Source organism: Lissotriton vulgaris, unplaced genomic scaffold, assembly GCF_964263255.1.
Source record: "Lissotriton vulgaris unplaced genomic scaffold, aLisVul1.2 SCAFFOLD_2582, whole genome shotgun sequence".
In the NCBI taxonomy this organism is placed as follows: Eukaryota; Metazoa; Chordata; class Amphibia; order Caudata; family Salamandridae; genus Lissotriton; species Lissotriton vulgaris.
Window position 1 is genome coordinate 267,390 of NW_028254948.1, and position 19,453 is coordinate 286,842.

The 19,453-nt window shown below is 42.6% G+C and overlaps 1 protein-coding gene across 1 annotated transcript in view; it reads left to right on the forward strand.

The window, feature by feature from the left end:
- The window catches only part of LOC147659366 (alpha-1,2-mannosyltransferase ALG9-like), a gene marked incomplete at its 3' end in the record, with an annotated part of 102,454 nt that overhangs the window by 55,670 nt on the left and 27,331 nt on the right, over positions 1 to 19,453 (forward strand). The window contains exons 5-7 of the mRNA XM_086951797.1: positions 2,105 to 2,193; positions 10,757 to 10,892; positions 16,983 to 17,070. Coding sequence (XP_086807923.1) covers positions 2,105 to 2,193; positions 10,757 to 10,892; positions 16,983 to 17,070 — 313 coding nt within the window. The remainder of the gene's footprint in view (positions 1 to 2,104; positions 2,194 to 10,756; positions 10,893 to 16,982; positions 17,071 to 19,453) is intronic.

Below are 19,453 nucleotides of genomic sequence, written 5' to 3' on the forward strand. Positions count from 1 at the left end.
AGCAAAGGGAGCGAGTACCTGAGTGTTGATGTCTGGATAGACAAGATCTGCAACCCCAAGCTTTGAACCTGATTTTCAAAGAAAACTGATATGGTAGATTGAGTTGATCCTAAAGTCTGGATTTGCTTAGTGCCCAAATTTCCAATTGATTTTAATTCCAAAAACATTCAAGAAAAAAAGCAGAAAAGCTAGTCATTTCATGCTGAATAAGGACTTTGTGTGTGCTATTTGCACATGGGCACCTTAATTGTGTAAACAGAGGTGCTCATTCATTTTGTCCAAGTCCACCTGAAGCACATTGACCTTGACTATCAGCGACCCATGAGCAATGGCTCCATGTGCCTAATGTGCTCCTAGCAGACCAAAGAAACACAAAAGACAGATTTCTGCAGCTGGCATCAATAGACATTCTATTATCATCTGTGCGGATGGTAATGAATCAAATTGAACTTTGTGATTTTTCTTTTTTTTTATTTCACAAAATTTTTATTGAGAGAGTTTGGTATTGATATGAACAGAACAAATAATAGCAGATAAAGTCCATGGTACAAGTACATAATAAATCGAGAAGCGGTGAAGTAACATAATATGGAGTAAACATAACATGCAGGGGGAAAAAAGTAAACAGGTAAATAAAGAAAATGACAATCAAGCATCAAGTCCGTACAACACGAAGGCATATGTCAGCAGGCAGATCGGTCATATAGCACAGCAGGGTGAATCACAACCATCAAATGACATATTGAGAAATTGCTTGCCACAACAAAGTTTTAGGTGTCTCACGGAGGTTTGAAGAGATCAAAGTGAGCGTCAAGTGAGACCCATATTTTCCTGTGTTGTGGGCGCCAGGGGTGAGAGGCAAGTGCAATGGTATCGGCACCCCTGAGGTTAGAAACCCAGTTGAGCCAATGGGGGAAGGAGGCTTTGGCTGTATTTTTCCAGTTTGTGATTTTTCTAATCGACATTCTCTCACATTTGTTTTGTATAAGTTTCTTTAATATTAGGTGAGACGTTCCCCAAAAGTAGGTTTTGCAAGAGGGTTCTCCCTTTTTTCCCCCCAAAATGATCTTCCTTGAAAAACTCTCTTCAGTTAATTATTTCCAAGAAAGAATATTGATGGGCTGACTTTTGAGAAAGGTGGGGATCTTTGCAACTTAATAAATGGGGAAGTTTTGCAAAGGTGTCAAAATTGAATGTTGTCATTTCACATGCAAGTTAGGACCTCCGTCTTGATAAAGGTTCACTTGATGTCAGCCATACAGCACCGGTTTCCCAAAGAAATACGTTTTTGTGTCCGTTTCAGGAGATTAACAAAAACTAATTCCTTTTTGCCACATATGTGAATTAGTAAATATTCCGTGGGCTTCGCCTAATTTGATAGGTCTATCCCGTTGCTTCAGCTCTACATACCCAAATGATATGGACTGACTTCCACACCCCTTCTTTTTCCCACCTTGTTTAACTTACTCGCATTTTGTGTGTGGAGTGTGGTGTAACAGATTGTGTCTTTCACATTTGATTAGTGCTCAGTTCGTACATAAGAAAAATGCAAATATTTCTTGGGACAGGTCTGTTGGGGCTCAAAATATGCTTTGGTGACAATCTGGCTATTTGCGTCAAGCCGAAATCGTATACAGACTGGCTTCTGTGGATTTGAGGGGACTAAAGAGAGGTTATTGAATTATGTTTTTTCATGGGCTTGCTTGTTAACAGATCATTCAAAGAAACGATTCTGTTGTAGTGAGGAATGACAGCGAAAATTGTATATGTGCTATGCTATCTTTGTACTTCTGTCATCATTGAAATAAAGAATGTTATCACCCATAATATACAGAATTTAGTGATGAGGTAACAAGTGGTTTTGTCATGCAAGCCTTGTGAACAAAAAACAATAATTTTTGTATACAAACTAAAAAACTGAACAATATAAGTGCTATGAAAATACAAAAAAAGCCAAGTGACAAGAATTTAAACAATAAAACTACATTTCTATAAATCTTGGTGTATGTTTTTCGGTACTTAAAGTTCTGTAGTCCTGTTATATATGTGCACGTTGGTTTTCATTATGCAGCGCTCTTTATTTTTGTTTTTACTTCTTTCATAGAGCTGTGTGCAAAAAGTTTGGCTCGCACGTGGGCCGTTTGATGCTGGCCTTCCTGGTTCTCAGCACTGGGATGTACTGCTCATCTGCAGGTGAGTAAGATTACTGGGATGAAGCAGTTGGTGGGCGAGTGTAGTCTTTTTGCAGTTCAAAGAGAAGCTATATTAAAGAATGAAGCTTATGCTATTTCCAAAGACTAATGTTCACATGTAATGAGAGTTTTATATGAACAGGAAACTGCAATACCTATGCATAAATGTTCACACAACAGCCTTACTTTGTCCTTCGTGTGTTTGGTAAATCAACTCTCTTTCCCACAAGGAGTAATTGGAGGTGAGTTGTATTACGCAACGGAAAGATATTGATATCACAACCTAAGGTCTGGATCCGTGGAGGGGTCTGGGATGGGGGGGCAGGCGATCTATAAATTTCGAGGTGTACTTACGCGTTTTGATTCCCAATAGGCACTGTAAGAGGTCCGCGGGTAGTGCTCTTCCAGTAATGTCTAACACCGCCACAGTTACTTCTTCCTAGAGCTGCTCATCCATATCATATGGTAGTAGTCCGCTTCAAGATATGGGCATCGGGTGCACCCGGGGGCTATGGTCGGGGACATGCAGTGGATATGCACAGGTGTGAGGTAGGTCAGGTGCAGGTAGTTAAACTGTGTGTACTTCAACCTGGGGTTCTAGATATCCTGTGTACTTGCTCAAGGGCTACGGTCCATTGTCTGGCATTGAGTTCCTGACCTATAGTGGTCACCCATTTGTCTTTAAGGATGGGATAGTTCATGACTTGAGTGTCGAACATGGCTTTATACAGCACCCTAATAGCCCGCCTAGCATTCCCATGGGTGAGCAGTGCCTGCAGAGGCTGAAAGGGGTCGAGCTTCAGTCGCTACGGTCCCCACAGGTGTTGCACGGCATTCAAGAGCGTGTTATAGGACAGGAATTGGCTCGCATCTATGCTGTATTAATTGTGAAGTTCTTGTCAAGTTAGGAGAGTTTTATGGACTTATAGATTGCCCAGTGTGGAAAGGCCTGCGTCTCTCCATGGTCTGACATTGTAAAGCCTAGCCACCCTGCGTAGGGTTGGCTGGGCCCAGAGCTGGGCATACTTTTGCAAGGTTTTATTAGTTCCCATCAGTCAGCTGGGTAGGAGGGTGGCCTGTCCGTAGTCAATCAACAAATTTATGATTATATCGCCCCCTAGGTCCCATTTAACTATCGACAATTCAGGGTTGGGAGCAACCGAGAGCCAGCACATAGGCCTACGGCAGTTGGGCCACTGCATATTAGAGTTCATAGTTTGGCACAGGCAGACCACCACACTCCAGGGCAACATATAAGTTGCAAAGTGTGACCCTCCTGCAGCCAGTTCCCCAAATCAGTTCCAAGAGAATGGAGTCTAGCTTTTTAAAGAAGACCATAGGGAGGCTAACAAGGAGAGCCGAGAAGTGGTACAATAATCTGGGCAGTGCCTGCATTTTGGCTATTTTCACGCTGCCCATGAACAATAACGGTAGGAAGCCCTAGAATGCCAATGAGCTGCATATGCTGGTTTCCACTGTCCCCAGGTTCCCTTGTATAAGATCTTCATCAAAGTGGTAAATGTTCATGGGCAAGTATCAAAAGGTGTCATGGTGCCATTTCAATTTCAAGTTAGGCAATGCTTCCCGTTTCCCGCTGATTTAGCTTTTGCACAGGGAACAAGCCAGATTTCGCCTAATTCAGCCGCAGTTCTCATATACTTCCAAATTCATCCAGTGCTCCCATGACACGTTAGAGGTCTCTTTCAGCATCCCTGAGATGCACCAGTGCGTCGTCTGCGAATAGGAAGATTATTTCTCAGGATTTACCACTCTGTATCCTCCACTGTGGGCTTTGTATGCAGAAAGGCTCCGTAGCCAAGGCAAAAATGATCGATGGCAGAGGGCAGCCTGCCTGGTGCCCCTGTGGATCTCGAACGTGGTTGAGATCTCTCTACCTGTGTGCACCCAGGCCATTGGAAGGGCGTAGATCAGTGCTATCCAGCGCACTATTTCCTGCGCTAATCTCATGCACTTCAACATTTTCATCTTCATTTTCATCTGGTAGGGCTCAAAGTATCTAAGGCCTTCTCAAGATAGGGCCGTGCATGGCATCACTACCTCAGGGTGCTCCTCCATCAGTTGGAAGAGGTACCTAAGGTTTGAGAAGGTGTTCCCATTCTGGTCTGGGTAGTAATCTATTTGTAATGACCTTCACTAGGATCTTCTAATCTGAATTCTGTAAGGATAGCGGTCTTTATGACTGCACATCCAAGAGGTACTTGCCTGGGTAAAACCACAATCATTGCATCCTGCATGGACGCTGGGAGGATGCCCTAGTCTCGTGCCCATTGGTACTTCTTATGCAATTTTGGAATGAGGGTCGCATTATATGTAGTGCAGAATTCCTCCAGCAAACCATCCATCCCAGGGGTTTTGTTTTGGGCCATCTGGTCAGTTGCAATGCAGATGTGTTCCACTGTCATTGCCTCATCTAAGGTGTGGCACTGTGGGGGGGTCAAGCCACTGGATAGGGAGCCTATCCAGGAACTCACATTTGGAGGGGCCCTCACTATTCACCTCCGCTCAGTAAAGCGAGGTGTAGTACTCAAAAAAGGCTTGGTTAATATCAGTCTGCATGTGTAGCTGCTGCCCTGTCAGGGAACTTACAGCATTCATTTGGTTCTTAGGGGTCTCTGACCTCAAGAGCCACATCAAGACTCCTTAGGCCCTATTACTCTCTGTATCCTGCCTAGACACTCACTCTGCATAGTCAAGTTTCCAGAGTTGAGCAGCCACTTCTCTGTGTTCCATTTTACGGGGGTTCACCTCATCTTTGTTCAGTGCGGCGTACCCTGCACGTATCTCCACCACTTTTATGGCTCATTCGAAAAAGCTTCCCACTCGATCCTGTGCCGGTCCCCTCTGTGAAGGGAAGTAATTTGTGATGTATGTGCCCAAGGTATCGCAAAAAACCTGTCCTTTATTGCCGTGGTAAATAGTGGCTAGGAGGGTACTGGTCCTTGCCGCCTTTCCCTGTCTATCTTCATCTTCAGGGGGCTGTGGTCGTAGACAGTGCGGCCAAGAAACTCAGTAGCTACAACCTAGGATGCCATATAGGGGTTGCAAAGGAGTAAATCTATTCTAGTGTGCAATTGGTGAACTGGTGAAAAAAACGAGTACTCCCTTGTGTTGGGATGCATAGATCGCCTTATGTCAAGTAGGTGGCCATGTGTGAGCCAGTCTCGTCGGAGGCGTGCTAGTCTGTTCTGGAATGACCTGTCCAGGGCGATATTGTGCACCATAATAAAATCTTCACCCCAAATACTAGGTGCCATCAGGTTGTGTATCAGCACAGAGGTGTGATTTGCTAAGAACTGTTGCTGGTTGCTGTTAGGCGCATAGAGCACTAGAAGAGTAGTCGGGCACAGTTCAGCTTCCCCATCACCGCTACATATCTGCCCCCGGGGTCTACCACTGTGAGAGTCTCTGTTAACGGTACTCCTGTGGCTATCTAGATGAGCCCCCTCCCTTGCGAATCCCAAGAAGATGGTGCCAAAAATGTGGCCTCTCCATCTCTTTGTAATTTATGTGTGTTTCCTGTGAAGAGGCGATGTGGGCCTGTCTGTACCTCAGTTAGAAGTATGTCAAGTGACGCCATCTTGGGGGTAGCCAATCCCTAGACGTTCCAAGTGATAACATATGTAGGCGAATGGGCGTGTTGTCATAGTGTGCGCTCAGCCCAACCCATGTTCTCCCACGTACCCACCCACGGCAGTCCCAAAGTAATATCACCTCCCTTGTGTCTTGCTCAACATGCTGTTCCATCTTCATGGAAACAAAACCCACACAAAATCCCCAACTCCTTCCCCCTGGGCAGAACAGTAAGACGTCTGCAACCAATAATGAACCATAACTAGAGTTAAAATAGCATGTTCTGTCTGAAAGTAGGGAGGAGATCTCCTCAACAGGCAGTAACTGATAATTACTGCATGAAGTGCAAGCCTGTATATGACTGTAAGAAGGATCCTCCCCTGGGCTGGGCGAGGAGAGTTTGACTCTCCGCCTCTGCAATCCAGGAGATGGAAGTTATGGAAGGCATTGTCCTACACCAGGTGTCATGTCATTTGATCCGCAGCCATCAGAGTTAGGTCTAGGCCAAATCATATTTCCTCAGGGATGTTTTCCAGGGCATAGGAGAAGTTGCATTTCGACGAGTCGGCCTCTGAATTAGTCGATGTTGGAGACATGTTGCTGCACAACTCAAGCTCCACCATCCTGGCGTGCTTGTGCGCCACCTGTTTGTTTGTGAGGTAACCCTTGGACGGTCTTCGCTGTCATGTGTATGGGCGCTGTAGGGCCCTGCCGCCCTCTGGATGTACATTTCAAGGTATCGGGATTACCCCCTTCGAACTGACCTGCCCAGGCATCTGCAGCTTAGCTGAAAAAGAAAGTGGTAGTATCGTCTGTGACCCGCAATTTTGCTGGTAACGTGAGAGAGTATTTCCGTCCCAATTGTCGGAACTTCTGTTTAACTGCCAAGAAGGACCTGCTAACCCTTTGAAGCTCTGCAATGTAATCCAGGTAGATGTTCACTGGTTCATTTTCGACCTGCCATTGGCCCTTTGCCCTTACCACTTGAACTCTGTGGTCATAATGCCGGTAGTTAAAGAGTCACGCAACCACCGACCTGGGCGAGGAGCCCGGCGGCGGAGCCCTGCCTGGAACCCAATGGACCCTTTCTCCATAGAAAAAGCTGACCCTCTTCTATTCAGCACTATGTGCAGAAGCTAGGTCTCCAAGAACAGTTCCACATTGGGGCCCTCAGCCCCCTCCCGGAAGCCGACCAGATGAATGTTTTTCCGGCACGACCTGCCCTCCGTATCTTTGGCTCCGTTGGGTTACTTCTGATTGCAGGGCCTTGATTTGTGAATGCATCTCGGTCATTGCAGGGCTCATTCCAGCTAGGGCAACCTAGTTCGCCTCCACCCTGTCCCTGAGTTTAACTTGGTCGGCTCGCAAGAATCCCATTTCAATCACTAATGCGCCCAGTTTGGTGTCTAGGGTGGATTTCACATCTTTAATGGCCCTTAGTAGTTCGTCAAAGCATCCCACTTGCTTTAGTGGGGCGAGCAGAGAATCCTACCCCATCCACCCTAGGTGTAATGGTGGGAACAGTTTGGAGGCACCCCCCTCCTTTAGCCTTGGTGGGTCACTGTTTCGTCATCGCTGTGTTGCGTTAAAGAAGTGAAGTGAGGAACACTGGCTTGGCCACCACAGGCAGCTCTCGGCGCTATCTCGCAGGACACTGTGGAGCAATTTCAGTTCACCGCTATCCAGGCGGCACAACGCTCCTCTCGACGCACCATTCATTAGCAGTCATACAGAGTTTTTTGCACAGCGCACCGCTACGTTAATTGATCTGTGGCGCTCCCATGACATTCAGCCAGCGCAGGCCCAGTCTGCAGGAGTCTGCGCTCTGATTCAACAGGGCCCTCTGTCGTCGGCCCTAGGCTCCTAGTGCGTCAGTAGTGCACCTCGTGTGGTGCTGCAGCAAATCCGAGCAGTGCAGCCATGTCTCAGTCAGTCGATGGTGGAGCGGCCAGTGGCATGCATGCAGTCCCCTTCCATTGTGGGCGCATGCATGGTGTGAGGTTGTGGCTTTAGGCCCGATCAGACCGCTACACTTCAGCAGGCTTTTCAGTAGCAGAGGTGCCAGAGGAAACACTGCCACCAGGAGAGCCAGACCAAGGGGAGTCTGTGTTGTTCGTTGCCACACTCAAGAGCCTGCAGGATGATGCCGGGCTGGCATTCGGTGCAGAGCTCCTTTACTCTGCGCTCGCTCCAGCTAACATCTTGGAACCCTCCACTCGGATATTAACATTCAGATAGCGCCAGGAACCATTATTAATCCGGTGCATAAACAGATGGGAATATTAAAGCAGACTAGTTAGACAGATGTTCGAAATAAGAAATATTCTAGTACACTCCTATCTAGAGCTTTCCTAAATGGAATGCAATCAGCACTGATGGGGAATGCATCAGAACCCCATTTTCTGATCCATGGACTTAGCTCACTGTTGCATATTATACCATGCCTTATCTCTTGGAGGTGTTTCTCTTAATCAACTCAGTGGTACTTGTTTTTTTCTACCCCAAAAGATAAAATCCTGAGTTGTTCCTTCTAGAGTTCATACTTGAGGCAGGCATAGATTCATCTAATAAACATGTTCTGACAGGCGAGAAAGCAGAAGTATATTTCTTTATTTTAGTGCTACAGAGCAACCTGACATCACAGTATATGCACTCTTTATTTTTGGTGTTAAAAGCAGTGCTTAGGTCCCAAGGTATCTTTCTGACAAGTAGTATACACAATCCATCTGATGGAACGTATTTAATTGAGATTTGTTTAGATTTTGCCCTGCTAAATATTCAGAGTGGACAAAATTAGACACCCTCAAAGTGTAATGATGCAATTGCTGTTAAAGACGTCATTACTCTGTTTTTTGAAAGTCTGAATTGTATGAACATGGAGCTCGGCTCACAGCAGTTTAGAAAATTCACGTCCCAAATACAGCCCTGGTCTCGCTGTGAGGCGAGGACATTTGGTGCAATTATTAGGGATCACTAGTTAAAGATCCCTGCTACAGGTTACATGACTAGTCTCAGTGTGATTTTGTGTTCACAGAAGAACACACAAACCCCGCCATAAATAAAACCCAATTGGCTGGTTGTGAAACCTAAGAGACCTTTCAAAATGCTGCGGATTTTCAATAAGGTTTTTTGGTACAGTGTCCAGTTTATCTTTAGACACTGGCTCCCATTTTCTCCCCATCAGGCATTTCGTATGTGCAGACCATAATAATCTGCTAAAATAAGCGGCTATTAATTGAACATGGATGCAGCTCCATCGGAAGGCCTCGCCTCCATGATCTGGAACGCACCCATTCATCCCTTCAGGGATCAACTACTTGCTGCTTTTCACAAAACACCTGTAAATGTCTTGTTCAGGCGCACTGTGACAGCCAGGAAGTGGCTTTTGACCCAGACCGCGGGGGACATTTAACTTCGGAATGTTCCCCACCTCGTGACTGCTCTTAAGATGACACAAGCAAAACGAAAGACCATGCAGCATTCTCCTGCACATTTTATTCATACACAGATTTCAGGGATAAATCAGCAAATGTTTTCAATATTGTAGGCTTACGCCGTATTAAGAAAAGTAGTAAAGACTAAAAAAAAAGTTGTATGCCATAAGAAATGTATACATACAAGTAAGAATGCTGTTGGAAAACTTTGAGCCATCACTCCTTCTGGTTAATGTTGCAAGATTTAACAAGGTTGGTAGAATACAGAACCGAGAGAACTGACCAGCCTCGCCGTACAACCTTTGGGTCTTTTCACTTTTATCACACATGTCACTGGACATTTCAATAAAGTTTTAGTAGCTGGAAAATACATTTACGTGACCACAAGATGATATGGTTTTTACTGCATGAATCCTGAGAAAAGCATTTCAATGTCTCTGTTGAAACTGTGAGTCCACTTTAAATAAAAAACCCAAAAAACTGTGGTTCGCAATACGCATACGTTGATCGGTAGTTGGGTACAAGGCCTTCTGACATATGTGCACCACTAACGCTCTAGATATCGACTGGTGCTACTAAATTATTTAACACGGACTATTTCTTACAGGCACCTAAACACAAACATCATTCTATAGTAGTATCAAAGGATCAGTAGTAGATTAGTCTTTCCTACAGACTTTATTTTGGAGAGTAAGCCGTACATGCCATCACATAATAAATATACCATATCTCTGTATACATGTATAGGTACCAACAGTCCACTTTAGATGCAACAGAACCAGCTGGCATCTGTTTCCCAGGGTAGGCCTGCTTTTTCAAGACAGTGTGTTAAAATGCAGTTGAAGTCTTTGTGGCAGTATATTAACCAATTCTAATGAGGATTGCTCCAGAATTGTTTAGATAATTATCATTGGAGCCAATTGTTAGATCTGTGGGACGTGAAACCTGTGCTTTCTTTTTGACATTCCCTGAGATCAGTTTTGGAGGTGCCGATTATTGCCACCACCATCGGTACATTTAACCGTCTTTGTTATATCTGTTACCCATGATCAGACTGTACTCTGTTAGGTGGTGTTTCCACGTGTAGTGGTCCTCCTGATCCATTTAGTTCAATTGGTGGAGATCCTTTGTGTACTATGATACCTCAGACCTACCTTGCTGTAAACAAAGTCCTTAAGTATACATCTGTCTGCATTGTACATTATTCCTGTGAAGTTGAGGCCATTCAAAGCCGTTTCCTGGATAATAACAAAACATTTTAGATGGTTTTGAATTTGATAAGTTAATGCTACGTTCACTTTTAACTTAAATTGCATGCTTGTAAATTTCCACATTGGCTTTTATTTTATAGGAAATGTGTGCAATTAAATCACATGGAAGTGCGTATTGAGAAGTAATGCATTTGGCAGCTATTCTTGCCTATCAAGGCACTTGCTGTTGTCTGCGTCTGTCGAGCAAAGCGATTAATAATAACGGTGCAACATTTGGAATTACCCAGAGACCATGTTCTGCAGTAATACCTTGCCTGTATTGTTTCAGCATACCTCCCCAGCACTTTCTGCATGTACACCACAATGATTGCAATGACCGGCTGGTTTATGGAGGAAACGTCAGTAGCAGTCTTGGGGATCGCCGCAGGAGCCATTTGGGGCTGGCCCTTCAGTGGAGCTTTGGGGTAAGGCCAATAAGCCATCACCAAGACATGTTTGACACTGCGTTGAATTTGTTTCATCTTCGATTCGATTTAAAGCTTTTATTCGGTTAAATGAATCAACCATATAAGCAAAAACAGCATACATCATAAATCGCAACAATAGGCAATAATGGTAAAGGAATTACCCATACATAGAATGCTAAAATATTGATCAAGTAAAATCTTAAACATGGCGGGAACAATGCAATAGACCCCGATACATAGTTCCTATGCTCCCCCTAGATTGGTACAAACATGAGTAGACCATATCCATAAAGTGCAAATGCGAGAATTACTTAAAAGACCCTATTGATCATACAATCAAATATCAAAGGAGCATTAATATCCTCATATGAATCTCTTACAAGAGGAATAATACAGCCTGGGTATATGATTCATGTGCTCCCCCTGAATCGGTATGGACTTAAATACTCTATATCCAGAAAGTGCAAGTGGAGAAATTACGTAAAAGCCGTATGGATCATACAATCAAAAGTCAAAGATCATTGATTTCCTAATATGAATCGCTTTCAAGAGAAATGTTGCTGTGTAAAAGCACAATCCTGGGTCCTCTAATCCCTTCAGTGGAGCTTTAGGGTAAGGCCAATAAGCCATCGCCAAGACATGTTTGACGCTGTGTTGAATTTGTTTCATCTTAAATCTGATTGGCCTGACCAATGCCAGGGTTCTCTGTTATTGGTGCAAATCTGACTAGAGGTGTACCTGCTCTTTGTTATTTGGAACCTGACATGGATTTTAATAGGCATGTTGTTGGGTCTTTTATTATTTTTGAGGGGTCTGCAACCAAGCAATACTAATTTTCAATCCCTTTCACATTAAAAAATGCAACATAATCTGTATGTTTTAGCTGCCTTGTAATTTGTATGAGATACTTAGGCTTCACAAGTAGTCGGTTTGTAATTTCTTTCAATTTACTACAGCTGTTTTCTTCCACTTCAGTCTAGAGTATGTTTGAGTTATATTAATATTGCATCATCTTGAATGAGCTGAAGCCCTTTTCTAAATGCTGAGATCTCAACTATAAAACCTCAGACGGGAACGGTTTGCAGTAGAAAAGTTGTACTGCACTAAAATGAGACATTCAAATCAGTTGTCGTACTTCAACAAGTTACTGCAAGACCAGCAATATAGAGTTCTCAGATATGGATGCTCTCGTCAAGCAAAACAAGGGGCAACAAGCTACCAAACGGAAAGATAACTTTGAGATGCAGGCCCAGCTACTCTGGCAGTTTGTTTCTAAATAAATGTACCTTTTTTATGTGCCCAAGAAAGAAGCTGAAGGCTTTGGGTTCATGCCTGAAAACTGGAACTACAGCAGACAATCAAGAGTCCACTGGTGGTGGCGGAGTTGTGTGTAAGGTATTGACTGAGACAAACTGTCTGAGCATCGAACAAGGGCACGTATTGGTGAGTGGGATGGAACAGCAGAAGACTGATAAGAGATTAGACTAAAGGGAGAGATCCTGGGCCGTAATGAAATACTAAAAAGATAAAGAAACAAACGTAATGGACCCTTTTCTTTTTGTATGGGAGACATTTTTTGTCAAAAGGATAGAGACCCATCTAAAATTCAGCATTTTGTTATTTGACTATTATCTGTCGTTATTTATGTAATCTACATTTTAAAGGAGGACACTTTACGCACGCCTGTCATTAACATCGTAAATAACATACGTTCAAGTACGGTGTGAACAGATAATTTTGCCTTTGAGCATGGTGAACAAGGCACCATGCAAACATTTTCTTAAGGCATGTAACATTATTAATGAGCGCATGTCTCCATTGACAGCCTATATGACCAGATCACCGCCAACGAGCAAGCCTTGTAATACCTGACGTGCATACACAAAACCTGCCCTTTTAAGAGTGTTATTGTTTCCACACATTAAAAAACCTTTTGGGATTCCATGGACCAAACTATTGACTAACATAGAACCTGTGAGTCAGACTGATTATGATGGCTGCTCCAGAGACATTTATTGAGGCATCTTTTGGATCAAACACAAGCTGGCATGCATGTATAGGAGGAAATTTAGATTCAAGATGGTGTTAACCAATTCTCGGCTACCTTGAGAAATAGATGTTCATGGCCTCAAAGTGTGGACTCTTTTTTTTGTGTACAAGTAACAACAATACATCTATTACACCTTTGGGGCACTCTGTATCAGAAGAAGAGAGTCGAGTACATTTCAGTCCATAGTGTCCTGAGCTCCCTTTCGTGCATCGTGTGGGGGTTGTGTATCCATTTGCGTAAGTCCACCAATACTGGAGGGCCACCATACCTCTCCCAGTAATCTGAGAATACTTGTTAATGACCTCAATGTGTGGACTCTTAGGGGCCCATTAGGATGTCGGGCGGATCGCCACCGCCATGCGGGCGGTGGCGATCTGCCTGACATCCTTGTCCGCCCATTTCCCCCCGCCATATTACTATGGCGGGGGGGACCGTGGCGGATGGTAACACCGTCCGACGCTTTTCCGCCCCGGTCGCTTTGCGGCCGGGGCGGAAAAGGGTGTATATGGTGGCGGTGTCTATCAGCCTTATTAGCCTGGGCTTTGGGAGATGCCTTTCCGTGGCGGCATTGCCGCCACGGATAGGCAGGCGGTCTTCACTTTGGGGGGCCCCTTGTGGGCCCCCATGGTGAAGGCGAGGTGGGGGGTGCACATGGGTGGTACCTGTGGTACCCCCCTGCATTTGCATACACAATGCGGCAGGCACGCGCGGTGCCTGCCGCTTTGTGTATGCAAATGCATGCCATGCATTTATAGCATTGCGGCGGGTGCTGGTGTAAACACCGCCCGCCGCAATGTTATAAATGCATGATGCACCCGCCACTGTGGCGGGCACATCATAATATGCAAGGCGGGACCGCCGCTCAGCTCGCGGGCGGTCCCGTTTTCCGCGAGGATGGCGGGCGGGCAAAGTCCACCCGCCATCCTAATGGGGGCCTTAGTGTTTTAGATTTATTTCTTGCGTATAACACTTTCAGTCATAGCACTTTCCTGTATTGGTTAAGCAGGCTTTGAAATTGTTTTTATAAACCAAATACAGATCAGGCCATTACAACGTTTATCAGGCTGCCACCCAATAACTAAGATTCAGAGTTCAGCAGTCATTAGCAGTTTTGCCCTTTCTTGGATTGTGCACCAAAGGCATCATTTTGTTTCTTGAGTTGCTTAAAGACCATCACTCCACAAATTGATGTATTTAACCAAAATTTCCTCAGTTTATTCCATACAAAAATTTGACATATAGGCTAAAAGCATCTCTATGAGTGCATTAACACCATTCTGCTGTCATTAATAGTGTTGCACTTCCGCCCCCACATCCAATCGTTAGGTTTTTGTCTCCACCATCCAATGTCTCCGCACAATTTCCCCCAGAAGTTTTCAACAGAATCCACAAAAGTTAGCCAATCTCTAGAACTCTTAAATATCTTCTGTGTCTGACCTCCATTACTGACAGATTCACCCGTAACAACGTAAATCAATTTCGAGAATATCCTTAAATTTACAGCATCTGTTCTTGCAGATCTGCCAAATAGTTCTTGGGTTTTAAACCTATGTCTCAGTCATGAGTGCATATCCCAGTGACTCTAAACAATGAATAGTTTTACATTAAATTAGTTGATTTTTCATTGTTCATCAACTCACATTCATTTGATTTTTTAAGAGAAAGCATGCCCTTTGGTGAAATAACTCCAAGGTTATTGATTGTGTTAAATATTTTGGACGGTCTTAGGGTATTTCTCTGAGAAGTAGAATAGGGATAACCTTCTCATAAACCGAAAGGTACAAATGAAGGGAACCTTCCCATACCTCTTCCCTAGGGTACAATTTTTCCATTGATACCTAATTCTGCAAGCATTCAACGATCATTGCCCTGAAATTAAGGGTTTGCTTGGCATTGACCTTTATAGAATGAGATGTTCCTTCCCTCTGCAGTTTTGATAGGGACATCAAGTGCAGAATTTTCATTGAATATAGAAGTATACATGATTTCAGAAGAGTTTTAGAAGACCTTTACTGAGGTCTGGATGAATTAATCAATGAATTTTTAAAATAATTAATATTCTGAGTTTTCGGGGGTCTGGGGAAAGGAAGAAAAACAGGTCTTTTTCTGTCTGAGCTCTTTCCAGTTTGATTGTGTGATAAATCTAACAATCGGTAACTCACTTAATGGAGGCTTTACGTTTTTGGGATTTGTTTGATTCCGTGATATGGATCTTCTATATAGTTCACTGTTTTCCAGATTCTGCAGTGTGTGAATGCTTTCCAATCCGTTTAACAATTTTGACTGAATGTCCTTTTTTTGCCCTTTTCCCATTTGTATCTAGAAACATCAAGTGCTGGGGGCTGCAAACGGTTACTTTGGGTAGCAGGCTTCCTGTGGTACCTGCAGCTTTTTTGCTTCATCGCTGAGCACTTCTTGCTCTGTCTTCCTTTCCATCTTCAACCACCCAGGTTCCTTTCATCTGTTTGACGATTATGTTCGGTTGCAAAGAGTATTTGTTTGCTTTTTTTACTATTTCTTCCTGGCAATTGTCTTTTTTTTATTAACTACCCTGAAGAGGAACACTGCTTCCAAAGAGTGCAGCCCGGGATCCTTACAATATTCCTGTAGTTCACTACACTGCAGGAATGTCTGGTAAAACTTTCAAATCCAGCTACCTTGGTGTATCTATTTGAGCGCTTTGGTAGTTGGGCAAATGATATGGCTGTACGCTCCTGCCAGATTAACAGTAAAAGTGGATATTGGAATACTAGTTCCTCCAGGTACTCCACCATTTGACCTCTTGCTAATTATGCCTGCCTATTTATTGAAACAGCCTATTTCCTTTTCTTGTCAAAGGGAACAGCATGGACTTCATTATGGTTGACACTCGGTGTACTTTCTGTTGTGCTCTTTTAGCCTCATCATTTGTATTCCCTGTGATGTATGGTCAAGACCAAAATTGCTGTGCTATCTGCATATGATATCTTCTATATTTTAGACTACCAACGTTTGATCGCTTGATTATTGGAAATATTAAGCACCCTGTATAGAAAGGGGATTTATAGGTTGTTTATTTCTGCGAAGCTCACACCCTTGTTTGGGTGATGTGCAGGCGTAAACCTCTTCTGATATGGAGTTTTTTTTCTATTGATTTTACTGTGGCACAGTTTTACCCCAATGTAGAAACCTTAGTTAAGCAGGGTGAGCCCCCAAATGTTTCTGCTTAATCCATAGCTTGAGACAGTAACTGTTTCATATAACACCATGCTTTTTTCTTTTCTTTACATCAGCACTTTAACACTGTAACAATAAACACTTACCTGACCTGCATTGAATGTAAAAACGTTCCCTTATTTATAGAGTGCATGAAAAATTAAATTTTTTAAGGTGACTACTACTTTTAAGTATGACACTGAAAAAATTATTCAGAAAAAAGAAGAGGGGTACCTCTACCTTCTTATTTCACACTAGTGTAAGCAAATCTCAAAGCTTGTGTGTAAATAATGGTAGACTTTTTTTTACAGAATACCCCTTTTATGAAAGAAAATTAGATTTGCACAAGTTTGCAATAGAACGGTATTGTTAGAAATAGCAATCAATGAGATAGGGAATGATAGAGAGAAGTTCTTACCTAGAAGATAGGTCAAGTTGCAAAACATGCTGGATCGTGAACATGATTGCACAAGTGGAAGCGAAAATGACTACCACCCAAACACATGTAATATTTTCTGGTTAACTTCCTCAGAAATAGTATTTCTTTGTCATTTGCAGTTTAGTTTTCTGTATGGAGTAGATGAGATGTATACATGGTAATAGATACATGCTGCTGTAGATACATTCAATTAAAAGTCATGGTTAATTGCAAAATGGAAATACAATGCTTCTTACAGTTGAATTATTTTAGAATTGCTATAATATTGATGTGTGTGAAATCCCTCACTAACTAGAATATCTTAATTTATGATCAATTCCCTTCTGTGGCTTCAACAATGTTAATTCTCCATTTGATGTACCTTTTATTATTAACATGCATTGTAACGTTTCGTGTTTTCTAGGTTACCCATCGCTTTTGATTTACTAGTAATGAAAAGGAAATGGAAGAGCTTTATAAACTGGTGTTTGGTGGCGCTAATATTGCTTTTGGTAAGTGGAAATACCTTTTATCCCTCTGTATGAAACCTGTTGAAAAAAGACATTCTGCATTAGTGTTTCATAATGTAGCCTCCAATATACGAAGAAATAAGTCCTAACTCTGATACTTTTGAGAAATGTAATTATATTGTATTTGAATCTGGGTTAGTGAAGGTTGTTTTTATGCTGCCTATATTCACTACACAGGAAAAATAATTTATGTGTATGCTAAGAGCATATACTGTCTTAATGGTGTTGAATTTGGGTCCTGGGTGGGGTTAACATTGGGTATTGTCTGGTGCTAGATAAGAGACAAGGATATTGTTTTTATGGAAGTTAAATAATTTATGTGAGCATTGGATCCAAAGACTAATTACAATTCCAGCAAGTGAGAAACTAAAAAAGTTAGTTTATAAAGCACCTTATATATGAAGGTCTCCGGGCGCATAACACATTTATCTTCGGTACTGTGCATGTCGAAAGATGTGCTTTTATCTTTCTACAGCTCAATGAAATGTATATGTTATTGTCTTTTAGATTTTATTTCAGAATACTGAACTACCTTATTTCTTTTTAACTTTCTTTTCCTTTGCTTTCTGTCCTCATGTTTCACCTTAAACAAAATTATAGTTTTCACATTGCATTTTTAACCTGTATGAACTGAGCTGTACAATGCTAATAATCAAAGACCAATTGATTGCCAACTATTCAAAGACCAATTGATATGATATAATTCTATTCTTTGTGTATTTGTTTTGATGACTATACATCAAACAAAACATGTTTTGAATGCAAAAGGTGCCCTACATTGCACATTAGGATGTCCAGTTTGGGACTAGGTAAACTACATAGTTGTGATGAAGTAACATTATTTATAAGGAGCACTGTTTCCCATGAGGGTGTCCTTGTGCTAAAAATGGATCTGCAGAACATTGATGGCTCAATTACACAGAATTAAACAACCAGGTTTTCAGTTATTTTCTGAAATAAATCAACCAATTTGTATCTCTCAGTGAAAAAGACAAAGTGTTTGAGGACCTAGCTGTAAGAAAAATAAAAAATCTGCCACTTAGTCGAGCTCGCATGATGCAAGGTACCACAAGATGGGCGGCCTAGCTGGTCCTCTGGTGTTTCGGTGGTATGTAAGGAATTAGTTTGTGTTGGAGATAACTTTGTCCTGAGCTACAGAAGACCTTATGGGACAGGCACAGTGCTTTTAAAACGGCACATTTTCTTAATTGGGAGCCATTGAATCTTTTATGATTGTGTAGACTTATATATTCATAGAATTAACGTAGCTGCCACATTTAGTATGATTTGTTAACATTTTGGGTAAGCCCCAGTAGAATTCCCAATAGTCCAGGCAAGAAGAAATCTCTCTTTGCTAAACACCTGTATTCCTTAGTTTGACAACAGGGCCCGCCCCTTCCGACCCCTGAAAGTATAATTTATTTACAGCTGGGGTGAGCCAACAATGGAATACAAGTAAATGTTTGTGTTAATGTCCTCACGTGTGTCTTGTGGTAATAGTGCATGTCAACGGCCATACCGCCTTCAACAATTGTGATCTCTCTGTCTTTGTTTAGCAGTTACATTGAATACCATTACGATTAAAACTCGCTTTCTTTTATGGCATCCTCTGATGCCTACGTATGAGATTAGTCTGAAATTCCGACTCACTCACACAAACAAAGTATAGTGCGAAATTTGAAATTGTTAGCCTGTAGAGAATATGTCCAACAGGGCTCAACACATGACAAAATATAGATGTTTTTTCATGCTTAAGTAGTTATGAACAACCTATAAACGTAATTACACTACAATTTCATTTTGCGCTTTCTGTCCACCGGTAATTACTTTACACAGCAAGCACATTTCTTTTGTTTGCATGCTGAAGTTGACCTTCAGCACATTACGCATTCACCTGTATAATTTGCAGGATTGCGTCACTAGGGGATTTTTTTTCTCTAGTATCGCCCTGAAGAATGCCTAGGACCTATATAGGCCAATAGAGTGGGGCAGACGCATGTTGGCGCTTTTAAGTTAGAGTCATAGGACCACAACATTCTTTATGCCCCTTCCCATAGTTTTAAATTATTCCCACTCACCCCACCAATAACGGGATACCTTGGGGTGAAGAAAGGATTTTTATTATATGTAAACCCCCCCCTAAAAATTCAAGACTTCTATAAGAGCTCCCTGGAACACAGTTGAACCCACCCTGACCTGCAGGAGTCAGGGTGTACCTGATTATGAAGCATGCCACTACTAGAGTGGGTGAGGGTTATACATAAAAAATACCCGCATCGCCGTTCGGGTCACTGCTGCCGCCATCAGAGGAACAAAGGACTGGAGGACTACAACTCCCAGGGGGGCAAGCTGTTAAGCCCACACC